The sequence below is a fragment of the Coffea eugenioides genome, chromosome 3 (assembly GCF_003713205.1).
Source record: "Coffea eugenioides isolate CCC68of chromosome 3, Ceug_1.0, whole genome shotgun sequence".
NCBI classification, from domain to species: domain Eukaryota; kingdom Viridiplantae; phylum Streptophyta; class Magnoliopsida; order Gentianales; family Rubiaceae; genus Coffea; species Coffea eugenioides.
Genome location: NC_040037.1, coordinates 1,365,212 through 1,379,167, shown reverse-complemented (window position 1 = coordinate 1,379,167; position 13,956 = coordinate 1,365,212). Strand labels below are relative to the sequence as shown.

The following is a 13,956-nucleotide window of genomic DNA, read 5'->3' as shown; positions in this document are numbered from 1 at the left end:
GCACGCACGCACGTGAGAGTTAGTCAGCAATATATATATATATATATATGAGGTTGATAGTTTCTGACTGATAAAATTGGTATTCATGTCCATAGCTAATCTGAATTTGAGTTAGCAGGAATCGTGCTTAGACACAACGAGGGAGGGGGGATTGAGAAAAAATCAGGTAGTAGTGTGGCAATTATTGAAAGCGGGTTCTTTACAGACTAGAGAAGAAATTAGTATCATCATTGGAATTAATTCGTAAATAGAGGTTTTCTGCTTAAGATTACTCGTCTTAGAAAATCAGAAATTAAAAAGACAAGAAACGGGTGAATCAAGACTTGTTTGGTGCATGCATGTCCATTTTGAGCTTAGTAATTAAATGGGTAGGTAGGTAGGTACGCATTCACTGGGGTCCCTTGAGATTAACAAAAGAAATACTACGTATCTGGACTATCATATAAACCCCTGAAACCAACAGTTAAAAAAAAGAAAAACAAACTTAATACGAGGATCCGAAGAAATTAATCATGCCACCAAACAAGAAGGAAAGAATTTGGTGAGGTTGCTTCTCGTGCTTGTTATGTAGCAGTAGTATTAACCATGCACGCATGCTCATCCCAGGCATGTACGTAGTTCCTAGGAAGCGCAAGGCGGTAGTACTATTTTATTTTATTATAGTTTAAAGGGATAATTTCCGATATTTCCCTTGAGGTTTCTAATAATTTCATGCAAATTCTTTTAAAGACACTAACCTCTCTTGTATTTACTGTTTGGGACTTGGCTAGCAAAATAAATCTTTAAAATGACACAAATTCCATATCGAAACCCCAAATTATCCTTGTTAAAAATAAAAACCCTCCCTCTCTCTGACACTCTTTTATATTTAGTGCTACAGCCAAGCCACTGCGTTCTAACAATTCCATTTGTGTTGCTACTATGATAATCCTAAGGCAACATGCACTCTCCGACCAAAAAAACAAATCCAAAAAGAGACGCTCTAGAAATCCAAAACTCGTAGTCTACCAATGGGACCAAAAAAAAAAAAAAAACTCTTCTCTTTGTATATAGCGGTTTTTACACCCACATTTATATTAATTACTTTGAGTAAAGTTCAGAATCAAAGCATCCACTAAAATACTTTTTTTTTTTTCAAATAGCAATTGTTTTGAAATTTCATAAAAAAAATTTTCAATAAGGTTTTCTTCTTTTTTTTTTCCACTTTTAAGTATACAATTTTTTTTTAGTCCATGTAAAATAGTGTAAAAGTGAAAGTTATTTTCGGTGAGTCGGTATGTCAGGAGAGATAGGTGTAATTTCTAAAATTAGAGACAAATTAGCTAGGTAAAATTGTCACAGTTCTCATGGGAGATTTTTTGAAATTATTCCTAATTTAAAGTAGACTCAGAGTTTTACAAACAAAAGAACTGAAATAACAACAGGAGGAAAAAGAAAAAGTCGAATTAGAAATTTTATTGCCAGCGGATTAATTCTTCTTTTATCGCTGATGAAGAATTGACAAAGCAAGCAGTCAAGTATACTTTTTTTTTTTTGTTTTGCCAGCAACAATACATTGTATAACCTATTATATCCTAATTTAGGGGAGGAGGAGCCTAAGGAGTCTTGTTTTAGGGACTAGTGGGTGTACTTAGGGCTGCAAACGAGCCGAGTCGAGTCGAGTTTTCACCTAATCAAGTCGAGTCTCGACATAATTTCATTGAAGTCGAACTCGAGCTCGAACTCGACGAGCTCACAATTTCAAGCTCGAGCTCAAGCTCAAAAAAATAAAAAATAAATATTTTATTTTTAAAAAATAAATAAAATAAATATTTTTTTAATAAATAATAAAATATTAAAGATATATATGTAATTTTACTATTAAAATTAAAAAAAAATAAAAAATATATATACTTAAAATAAAAAATATATATATATTTAAAACAAAAAAATATATATATACTTAAAATATAAAATATAAAAAATATATATATATACTCGAGCCGGCTCGCGAGCTAACGAGCTTAATATTTTGAACTCGAGTTCGAGCTCGATTTCGACTCGAGCCAGCTCGAACTCGAGTCGAGCTTGACACGAGCGGTTCGATTCGTTTGCAGCCCTAAGGTGTACAGACCCAACTAAACCAAGTCGATTCGAGTATACAAGTGGTAGAATTTGCTAGCCATGCATAATTTGCTTCTATGTCGATCCCAATATTCGGCATCTCCCAAAGCAACCACCGACTAGCATACCGCGCAAACATATGTTGCCACTTGCCAACCGCAGTAGTTTGGGAAGCAGACTCGTTCTCGATCCTTTAGAGAATTCTTACAATTAGATGAACCAGTGATTGGCGACTTGGGTTACCTACGCCTCGTCGAACTATTTTTTTTTATAAAATAGAAGTCAATATTATTAATAAATTAGTTGGAAATCAATAAAGAAAGTTGCATTAATGTTAGAAAATACATTGCATATGTCACAAATATATATATATATGATCTGATAAATTATTAAATTTAATAGAATTACAAAATATAACAGATTACACTGTGAATCAAAAATTATAAGATCTAATCAATTGCAAAAGTTGTTCTATAAATATATGTGCATATTTATTCTCTGATATCTGCTATTCAATTGGTCCAAATTCAAAACTAATATTGAGATCTGACGAGAAAACTCAAGATATTCTATCTAACATACGGATTTGAAAAAACTCTTATATCTGAAAAAAAAAATAAAACTAAATAACTGGTTCAAATTCAAAATTAATGTTGAGATCTAATTAGAAGATTCAAAATATTTTATATCACATACAGATATGAAAAAAATCTTAAATCTGAAAAAAAAAATTAAAACTAAATAAGACTTCCACTAGCTATGATAGGTTAGAAGAGAAAAAAGTCTCACTAGAATATTCTATGAGAGATTTTATTAAATATAAAATAAAAATAGAGGAAGAGGACAAAAGGCCTTAATTTGAGATTAAAATCTTCCTCCAGCGAAGGAAGAATGATGAGAAAAGGTTGACAGTAGAGAGCAGGCAAAGACAGCAAACAGGTGGGCACTCAAAGGCATAGATCTAATGTTCTGTCGAACCATTTAAATTAATTTGCTAGTGATTAATCACATCCCAAAATAAACAAACAACACATGATCCTTGATTGGCTTATCTCTAGCAAGCTATTCGACCCTTACAACTTTAATAATAAAAAAAAAAAAAAAAAAAATCTCCCAATGAAGAAGACGAATGGTCGATTTCGATGATGCTTTTCAGTTGCCAGGTGGAATGAAAGCAGAGCACTATGAAGTTGATCTATGAAGACCAGCAAGGCAGCAACCAGCATTCTGAAGTTGTAACGCGTCGGCGCCAGCGACTATCTGGGAGGGAGGGTCACCAGTCACAATGAAGTTAGACCATCGAGCAGGAAAAATCCTACCCAAATCAAAGACTCTCCGCTTTCTTTTTCTTCCCTATTCACATTTTAGCAATGTTTTTAAATCCGAACCACGAGTGAACTGAAAGAAATTCTGATTCGCAGTCTGATTCAATCAATTCAATCTCAGTTTAATCATTTTTTTATTTATTAAAATATTTGAATAAACTGAATTATTTGTTTTAAAAAATAAAAAATTAGTGAAATGCGGCTGAATCTCCCGATCTTACCGGTCAATCGATTATTGATTGGATTTGATTGATTCAATTGAATTTTCGGATTAATCACTGAATCGGACCAAAGGTATAGCCGATTTGCTGTTCGACTGGACAAACCTGTCAATCTAGTCTGATTTTCAAAATATTGTTTTTTTAATGATTTTGGATTGTCAATTTTTGCAAAATAAAATTAAAAATATTCTTCTAACACATTTTCTAAACACACTTTTATCTCACATAAATTATATCGTTACAGTACATTTTTTTCATAAAAAACTTTGAAAAATTGCAATCCAAAGGAAAATATTTTCAAACATTAATTATTCTACTTTGTATCTTAGAAATACAATCTTGTTTGGTGTGTTTAAGAATTTTAGTGAAGCAAGCAAATTCCATTTGGAATAATGCATGATACGAAACGAATGTTTTGGTGACATCTTGTTAAAGTTCAACTAACTTCCTTCGAGCATTAACCTCACAGAAATAGACAAAAGTGAAGTAGTAAAAGAAAGAAGAGGAGAGAAAATAGATAGACGGTATCCCTCCACCTTAGGCTGTGATTAAAGTCGAACAAATTTCGGATGAGTCATTAATTGATTGCGTCAATCCTCACTAAATGCTGCTGAACAAAAACTATCTTATCCTAATTCACTCTGTATCTTTCCAATGTGTACGATTGTCCAATTTTTTACTTTTTGCTATAAATATATATTTTTTTTATTTAAAAAAAAAGAGAGAGAAGAGAGAAAAAGTTTCCTTTTGTGGTGGTGGATTGCGTATCATCATCTAAATCTTGATAATATCATCATCTAAATCTTAGATTTTTTTACCACTGGGCCAATGGCTAGTGGCCACCAGGGAGGGATTAAGTCCCTCTTTGGATTAAGTCCACCAGGGAGGAATTAAGTCCCTCACCCCCTCCCCCTACAACAATCTCCTTAGGCTCCCCCTCCCCCCTAGATTAGGATAGAGTAGGTTATACACATGTATCGTTGCTGATAAAAAAAATAGTATCGTCTATTTTGTTTTTCTTTTTATTTTATAATTAGCTATATAGAATGGCAGAAGATGCCGATATATTTTACAACCATATGGGATCTCCTAATAGGTGGATACCACAAATGGGCTACAAATGGAAAAAGGTAAAAACTAGAGACGCTTCGTTGCCCGGTGTCTTAATTTTACTTGGGTAAATCCTAGTATTAAAAAACCGTCCCAAGAATTGAGCGCCACGTTGGATTATTCTGATACACTTTCCGTAATTTAAATTGTACTAGATTTGGGTACAAATGTTCCGGGTAGGATGACAACTTCTTGAGTTCAAAATTACAAATGAGGAAGAATAAAAGGAGAAAATATCTTGCGCATTGGGCTTGTAATAATTACGAGATTTGGGTACAATTTCAAGCGTGTGAACCTTTCCTACCTTCCACTTCCCCCCCCCCCCCCCCCAAAAAAAAAAAAAAAACAAACCTTTCCTACCTTCCACTTCTAATTGTTGCCCTAATTATGGAGATTGATTGGACCGGAATTGGCAGTCATTCCATGGTACAGAGAAATTTTACTTATATACGTCAAATTAATATAATGTATTTTTCTATAAAAACCTCGAAAAATATCAATTTACACGGGACCTAAACTCTTTGCCGACAATCTAATTCTAGATAAAAGGAAGAAGAGTTGCTAACATTCATGGAGATTGAAGGTTAGATTATAATTGAAGAAATGCAACGAATCCCCACCAATTAGTTCGTTCATTCAAAATGAGTCATTACCCATTGATTTTTATTCCGAAGAAGAAAGGGGAGGATGTTGCTTAACAACAAGTTTACGATAACACCCATATGGACTAACTCAAAAGTTAGTACCTCTCTGGTAGTATGTTTTTACTTTTTTTTTTTTTTTTTGGGTCGATACAGGGGTATTCGAGTCAATCCTTACGGAGCCCGACTAATCCCCTGCGACCCAATGTTTTTACTTATTCCATCTAATAAGAGAAATTAGGTCGTTGCTCCAATGTTTTACTCTAATAATAATTAGGTGGCGTACTACTCCATGTAGTAAAAATTACTTTTTTTTTTCACTTGGCCTTGGGGGCCACATCATGATAAGACTCTTGTGAGTTGAAAGGGCCCAAAGTATGTAACCACCGTAGAGAGAAACAAAATGGGCTCTTCTCTTTTCACTCTCAATGGCCCCACCGCATACAGCAAGATTTCGAGGGTGACTCAATTACTTGAGGTCTTTTTTGGACTCTTATGAGTTGTTGGGGCACGTGTACGATAAGAAGGACGGCCGATAGAGACAGAGAGGTAGAGACCATATTCAGTCCACCGACCCAATTCAAAGATGACATCTCCTCATCTAGTCCAACTTACACTTATTCAAGACTGCTTCATCACGGCCCAAATGCCACTCTTCATCCCTTTTTTTTTTTTTTTTTCCTTTATTTATATATTGCTTTGCTTGAATTTTCTGGCAATGGAAACTAAAACAAAGGGGGAACTAGCCTTGCTTGAGATTTTATTAATTTCCTAAGGCTACTAGTATTTGGAGAATATATATATACACACAAAAATGAAAGGTCTTGAATGTAGGATGTATTTTCGTATCATTATAGTAGTTATTCATGCATATTTGATGTGTCCAAATCATGTTTTATGACGTCTCTACGGATATTTTTTATTTTGGAATTCATGATAAATGAAGGTTAGGAAATGCAAATTGTTAAACTTAAAATTGGTTATTATTACTTCAAAATAGGTGGAAAGACAATAATATTAGAAGCGTTCTAGAGAAAGATAAAATCAAAACTTGTAACATAAACAAAAAGAGTTCAAATGTTTAATAGAACAAATTCTTGTTGTTTAATAATTTTTTATTTTTTGGACAACTATGGGAAAAAAGTGACATAGTATTATTATAAATTTTTTTGAAAATATAATTTTCTATTCGAATAAACTCATTCTAATTATCAATAACACTCCATAAAAAATCTTCTACTCCAATTTTCAGAATGTAAACTTAAAATAACATGATAATTGTACCTGTAGCCTTTATTTTAAGTCTTCTACGAGTCAGAAAATGTTCATAAATTGTTTTATCTTCTAAAATCCAATGGCTAGACAAACAAAATTACTCAATCAAACTCTTGTTGATGAAATCTCAATAGAAGTGGTTCATCAAATGAATCAAATCAAATAAAACCAAATATGAACACATTGTAGTAGATCTTTCCACTCCTTGCACTAGTTCGTGTGTACTAATATCATAAACTACTGGGGCTGAATTAAAACTGGTTTACACCTGAAAGGGCAAATAAAATATGCTTTAAAAACAAGAAAGAACCAAAACTGATTGTAGAATCAATTTGGAAGCCTGTCGATGACTCTCCTTCAACACGAATTCCACTGTGCAAGCGCGGGCTTTCTACTTGCAAGTACGATCTGCGTTCTTCAGAAATCTCTCTGCCTTATTTTCAATGATTATTTTGCTGTAGACTATTTTTCTTTTTCTGGGGTGGGTTACAATAACTTGCTTTTAAGACCAGAGTATCTGGGCAACTGTCATAATCCTTGGTTAATTGGGATCAGTCCGTATCATGGTAACTTTAATTAGCTTTTGAGTATCACATTGTTGCTCATTTTGGAAATCTATTTGACGGGGTGAAATAGGGTATCCCATTTGAAGCACAAACATATACTTTTCTTTATGGGATTCCCTGTCTACTGAAGCAGAGCACCTCCTTTGACAGAGTTCTAGGTGGAGTCTGTAATTTCAGCTGACTTCTTGCTTTATTAAAGTTGAATAAAGTGATTAGGAGTTTAAGGAACTAATGGCCATTTACGATTTTGAATTTTTGTCTCTTTCCTGTAAATTATGCTAAAATCACTCTTAAAATTGGAGGAAGATTTGGGAGAGGTTTCTAAGGATGGATTTTGAATTGTAATTTTCTTGAAAGGTAGAAGTGGGTTGCAGAATTAAGGGTTCCCGACAAGAAATGTCAAAGAGTGAATGTTTTCGAAAAGCTCCAAGAATTTAAAGATATTGTCACTTGAAAGAATGAAAAGTTAGTTTGGGGAAATGAGTCAGAGCTACTGTGAAGATTTTGTGTGTAGAAATGGGAGTGCCCTTGTATCAATGGCTAAGTTGAACTGCTGTTCAGCTGCTGCATGGCCAAAAATCAACTGATTTTATGCTTTTGATTGTCTTATTTGAATTTTCTTCTTGTTGCTTTCTTTTTTCCGTTAGCATTCGAGTGTGTGAGTGGATTGCAATAAATCAACTGATCTGTGTTTTATTGTATTCATTTGGTGTTTTTGTCATCCAACAGTTACGTGCAAAATTGGCTTATTTGATGCGTTTGGTAGGGATGTGGTTAAAGGAAATCAAATCAGTTGTTCAGGAGTAATGGAGCGTGTTTATGTTGATGACAGGTGTTCCAGAAGTATTCAGTAATTTCTTGTTACCAAAATATGAAATCAAATCAGTGCTACTGTTCCTCGAGGTTCTAGTACACAAAGAAGAATTAAAGGTAGTATTATCCATCTAAACATTTTGAAGGTTGTATTATGCCATTTCATTCATTCTTGTTGGAGCACCTAGTTGTAATTTCTGAATAGTTAAATGTTTAAAGTGCTTAGTATCTTAATACCTATGAAGTAAGTGAAAGATCTATCCATTCTTAAATACATGCTGACTGTAGCATTTTAGCCATCAAATCAATTGGGTCAAAATGTCAAATTTTTTTTTTTAATTTTTAATATTGACAAAGAACTCAATTTTGATAGAATGCCATTTCCGGATAACTACCATTTTGTTGCGCTTAGTCTCCAGGGAAATAAATGTATAGCCATTTCAAAATATTTTTGAAGAAGATGGTCTTCTTATTCACTGCATCAAATTACACTGTCTTGCCATTGCTTTGTATACCTAAATGCAGGAGGATATTATGGATTCAAATACATGTTGCTGGCTTCTACAACTTGCCCTATGATAAAAAGAAACTTAGTTTGTTCTTGTTTTATATTTTTTCTTTTTTTTTTCTCTTTTGGTTGCTTTTTCCATCATGATCTGTCACCTCAGCGAAATACGAATTTTATAAATCTAGTTTTTATCTGACCTCAATAGGTACTAAATGAAATTCAATCCCAGCAAATTTTTTCATCCTATGGGAAATTGGAAACAAAAAATTTGCAGATGTGCACATGAATGGTCCTTTCATTGTTGTATTAGCATCAGTTAATTATCTGTTGGAAAGAGTTGAACTGTTGAATATATGCTGGTAATGCAGTTATCAGTTTGTAGTGTTGGGCCTTTTTCAGAGGGTATGGATTGACTTGCATCTCATGCTTGGCAATCAAAAACACAAATTTGATCCTTCGAATTACATGTAGATGGCTGGGTGCTTGAACGTGTTCCACTGGGATTATCAAGAAAAATCAATACTTGATGACTCAAAAATGTGGGTTAATGATTAGTTTTCTAGATGTAATGTAAAATGAACAAAAGAAGAAGTGTTCAGTTTTAAATATTATGCATTGAGTCTTGTAAAAGTGTCCAGATTTGTTGCTATGCATAGTTTTAATATTGTATATGAGAAATACATGTAACTGAAAGAGCTTATTTCATTATCTTCATTGAGTTAAATTTGATTTTTCAGTTATTTCCACAGGTTTGGTCAGGATTTTGACTGGTCAAGACTGATCAGGGGAAGATAATGTGGTAAGAGAAGTGAATGGAGTATGCCATTGGGTTACTATCAGATATTTGCGTCCTAAAGAAGCATAATATTGGCATGGTTGAGAAGCTAGGAACTGCCAAAGGTGCTATCTCAGGTAAAAGTGGGTCTACTGGCTTCTTCAGATATCATGCTTCCTATTGAGCCAGTTTGTGTTGTCTTAAATAGATGATAATCTGAAAGATTGAAGTTCCAAATAGGACCGAGTTCTCATCTGAGCTAAAGAAATGGGGTTTTTTTTTTTTAACTGTTTTTCCTTCATCTAAATGGTAAAAGCTAGAAAACACCAGCTTTCTTGTTTGTAACTATTTTCATAAATTGTTTGAATGTTTCTGCCTACAAAGCAGCCCTTGTGGTTATGCACGTATTTCTTTATAACTTTACTGCTATTATCTCGCTTATGTTTAAAATGTTCAATGTTTGGGTGTAATTGCAGCATTAATTACATCGCAGAATTGTGGCGGTTTGGGGGATTTGTTGTTGTTGCTTCAATGAACAAAGAAAAGAATATCCCTAAGGACGATAAAAGTTTACTTGGTAAGTTTGTTGTGCTTCTGAGGGAAAGCAGAATGTCATTTGTCTAGAGTGTTAATTGAACTGTTCTGGCAAGAATGGACATGCTATTAGTTCAGAAATTCTTCAGTGCGTATATTAAATGTTTGACGAGTAGTTTGACTTCAGTCTACATACAGAAAATCAGTAGTAGATGAATAGTTCGGGATACAATACATATAGCCTAGAGTAAAATGATGGGTATGCTATATCTGCCCTGTTAGTACCATCTTCAGATTGCTATTTGAGTCTTAATCCGTTTGCCTTTTCAAAGCTATTCTGTTTCTGAGAGTTGTGTCCTTCTTCACATTTGGCAATTTCATCTTGGTACCTATTTTCGCAAGTTTCTCCAACCAAGTCTACTGCTTTTTGTGATTCTCTTTCCCATTCTGTCTTGCTTATCACTGTCAGGATAGAGACCATGCATGCCACTTGAGCTGCTAAAAGCCCATAGCACAGGCCCAAAAACCCTTGTCCCCAAAAAAAGGCTAATGCTATGGCTACTGGTGTTCCCATCAAATAGAAGGAGTAGAAATTAATACCTGCAGCAGTACAGGGCCTAGCAGTTCCTCTGAGCACCCCACAGCATGTTGTTTGTGGACAATTGGCCAGCTCACACAGTCCAATTATGGGTAGTGTGGCCAGTGTTAGCTCTAGGACTTCAGTGTCTTTTGTAAATATCCTCCCCCATGCTTCTCTCCCTATGGTAGTCAATAAGAAGCCAAAAACTGAGGTTATAAAGGCCAAGCCTATGGCAACCACTGTTGCCAAACGTGCCTTGTATGGCCTGCCTGCTCCGAGTTCATTGCCTACTCTCGTTGAGATTGATGCACTCAGTGCTGAAGGCAGTGTGTACATGAGAGATGTGGTTTGTATGACTATAGCTGATGTTGCAAGAGCAACTTGAGGTCTTTCAAGATAGCCAGCTAAAAGTGTCATTATCTCGTACCACCACCATTCTAAGCAAACTGCCAGACAACTTGGTAGGGAAAGTCGAAGTAGCATTCTCCAGTCTTCCCCTAACGAAGTTGAATTTGATTTGGGTGCTAGGGGTTTAGACAATGCCTCACTTGGTGCATAAGTGTAGTAAAGTAGGTAAGCAAGTAGGAAGAATAAGGTGTTAAAGTTGGTAACATAGATCGAAATTGCAATTCCCTGAATTCCGAGATGAAGATTGAAGGTTAAGAAGGTGGTGATTGGGAGGTGAAGAATTATGGCAAGCAAAGTGCACCATAGGAGTGGCCATGTAATACCCTTGCTTCGTGAGTAGATGCGTATAGGATGAAGGAGGCTATTAGCAATAAGATCCGGGATTGCAAACCGGCAGTAGATGCTTGAAATATCTACTACCTCTGGGTCTTGGTGGAGACGTAACATCAGAGGCTTGAGATTGATCCATAACAACCCAATAGGCAAGGATGCAACAAGTAGCATAAGAATTGTTCTTCGTAGAATGAGAGACGCAATGCTTGTATTTCTTGAGCCAAAAGCTTGGCTACATAGTGGCTCCATTCCCATGGCTAGACCAGATAGTACAGAGTAACCAGTGATGTTGGTGAAGCCAATAGCTAGTGCTCCACCTGCTAGCTCGAGGCTCCCTAGCCTTCCCATGCATGTCACTGAAATCATGTTTTTCAGGTAGCCAGCCAAGCCGATTGCAAATATGGGAAAACTTATGTCTCTCATTTTCTTTAGTTCCTCAATTACCTGGCAAAACAAGGAAAAAGAGGCATGTCAGTGTAATTTCTTTAGCCATTTTATTTGATATGCTGGAAGTTTTTGAGATTTAGCAAATTGTACCTCTGAAACTGTCGGGCTCTTTTTGGTTTGCTCGGCTTCCATCTGATTCCTTTTTGTGTATTCTCCTTGTTTGCTTGACTTTTGATAGGTCAGGAAGATGAATTCTGATGCAGTAAAGGATTAGAATCAAGGAATATTGACTAGAGAAGATGCTATTTTCTACCATGCATCCAACAGATGTGCATGCTCACACAGACACACAACAGAGACAGGAACACACTGTCTTATACACGCACAAAATGAGGCTCGTGTCCAAAAGGATAAAGAGGGGGGCGCTATATAGTGCAGGGGGCGATGATCACTTTTTGAGATATTAGTGAGAGTTCTCAATCTGGGGACTGGAGAGTAGTAGAGTTGTGTAATAGAGCACTGTTAAACGTGTTATTCCCTTGTGTGATTAAAAAGGAGGTTCCCACATCCTAAACGTCCCCCCCCCCCCTCTGGTTTGTCATTTTTCTATATATGTGAGAACATATCCACATCCTCTTCACAAGTATCGCGCTCAAATGTTATAATACCTAAATCTACTGCCTATCTTCTTCACATGAAGAAGCTTTTCGTGCAGTAATATGGCAATATAATCATTATCATGTCATTAATATGATGTCTCTACGAAGATTATGTTCTTCCTCCCCTAGGTCCTCAAAGAAAAGGTTAATTACGTAAAGGGCCTTTTACCTAATCCAAAAACTCACTTCCAACACTCAGAACTCTTTTTTTTTTTTTTACATCAGTTTATTTAGTACTTAGAAATCTCTCTCAAATTGGGTGTCCACTTGTATATTCTCGAATGGATTCCGACCAAATTGAGGCACCGTCAGTTTCTGGTGACGGCTATATATGCAAAGAAAGAACGCTAGGGATTACATCCATGAGTTTTACAAAAAGCTCATTGATTAAAACAGAAGAATAAATGGATGGGTAAGGAAATTTGGACATGTTTAACAAGTAGAAGTAGACGCATAAGACTTTATTGTACGGGTGAGATGATGCTTTCAAGGAAACATTTTTTTTTTAGGACCAAATGGACAAATGAAACGAGTAGACCCCAAAATTGAACCTTCTCACTAAATTCAGGGACTTCAACCCAAAAAAATTCGGTTTACCTTGTCTTCATCTTGTAAAGCTGCTGCTCCAAAAGTTTGGCAGTTTATTAGCCATCCTTGGGATTGCATATCGTTTGAAACTGGCTAATGGGATTTCATTTCAATCGATCTTGCTTTGGAAAGGATGGTGCCGGGGGGGTTAAGTTGTTAATGTTACTTTGGAAGAAGCAGATTAGTGACATGTAAATTGTCCTCTCTGAACTAATGCGGCAGTAGCCAAGCGACTGACAATGACTTCAGCTTTTTTATTGTACGATAATCATACGACAGTACTTGTTCATAAGCAATGTATTGTGCTTTAGTTGTGCTTGTCTATTCTTCTGTTATAGGACTCTCCTTTGCATTCAAATTAACAACATAAGAAATACGTTAATATATATATGTCATTAATCAATCTTGGGGTGCCAATATTTTCTTTCTTTTACTGTTATTGCCATTTAATTTGAAGATCACTCGCTAAGCTTTTTGATGCTGCTGGGAGATCCATGTCCCGTGATTGTATTTTTTTTACAGTCCAAGCCAGTGACCTTGAAAATTAATTTGAATCACCAACTTCATCCATTTTGTAGAAGACAGGATTAAAATCTAACTAAAAGTCTGTCATTTCTAGACACAGTTAATGCTCAACTCTATAGTTTCCAGTGCTACTTTATCTCATCATATTCTCATGATTCTGTACATCCTGACACAATTCATCCATCTTCTATTCTACTTGTACGCTGCTGCTATTCTTCGAATCACAGTTTCAAACACTGAAAGAACTTCCAACAGCCATCATTCAAACAAAACAAAACAAAAAAAAAACCATTTTTTACATTTAAATTTTCGACCCTTTTGCCAACCTTTGAGATTTTTGTTCGTAATCTACCCTAGGGAACTACTCCCTAATCAAATTATGAATAATCATATACGGTAGAAACCATCATTATAACGATCGATCTCTGGATTTCTGGAGTTTGAGCAGGACCACAAGAGTAATAGACTGCATTTGATTATTGAAATTAGGTCGCACCTTTTTCCATGTTAATGATGGCAAGTATCTATAATTGGTGGTTGGAGAAGCCTGTGTTTAGGTCTATGTCACATTCAACTTAATATTTATAGCCTTGGCAACATCCTTC

General features: G+C 35.4%; 1 protein-coding gene and 1 long non-coding RNA gene across 3 annotated transcripts; one reads left to right on the top strand and one right to left on the bottom strand.

Moving 5' to 3' along the window:
* Positions 1 to 6,782: 6,782 nt before the first annotated feature.
* Positions 6,783 to 12,273, top strand: LOC113765500. Of its 2 annotated transcripts, none has more exons than XR_003467729.1 (5): positions 6,783 to 7,076; positions 7,971 to 8,171; positions 9,312 to 9,474; positions 9,814 to 9,914; positions 11,818 to 12,273. It is a non-coding gene; the product is annotated as an uncharacterized LOC113765500 (long non-coding RNA). The 2 variants fall into 2 exon arrangements; XR_003467728.1 differs by having other exon boundaries at positions 6,791 to 7,076; positions 8,074 to 8,171; positions 11,818 to 12,271.
* On the bottom strand, positions 9,913 to 11,768 carry LOC113765499 (protein DETOXIFICATION 55). The gene has a single exon (XM_027309706.1). The coding sequence runs from the start codon at positions 11,613 to 11,615 to the stop codon at positions 10,170 to 10,172; it is 1,446 nt and encodes a 481-aa protein (XP_027165507.1). The 5' UTR covers positions 11,616 to 11,768; the 3' UTR covers positions 9,913 to 10,169.
* Positions 12,274 to 13,956: the final 1,683 nt, after the last annotated feature.

What these genes read in the sequence shown, in the direction of transcription:
- LOC113765499 (XM_027309706.1), bottom strand. Translation starts at nt 11,615, where the DNA reads ATGAGAGACATAAGTTTTCCCATATTTGCAATCGGCTTGGCTGGCTAC.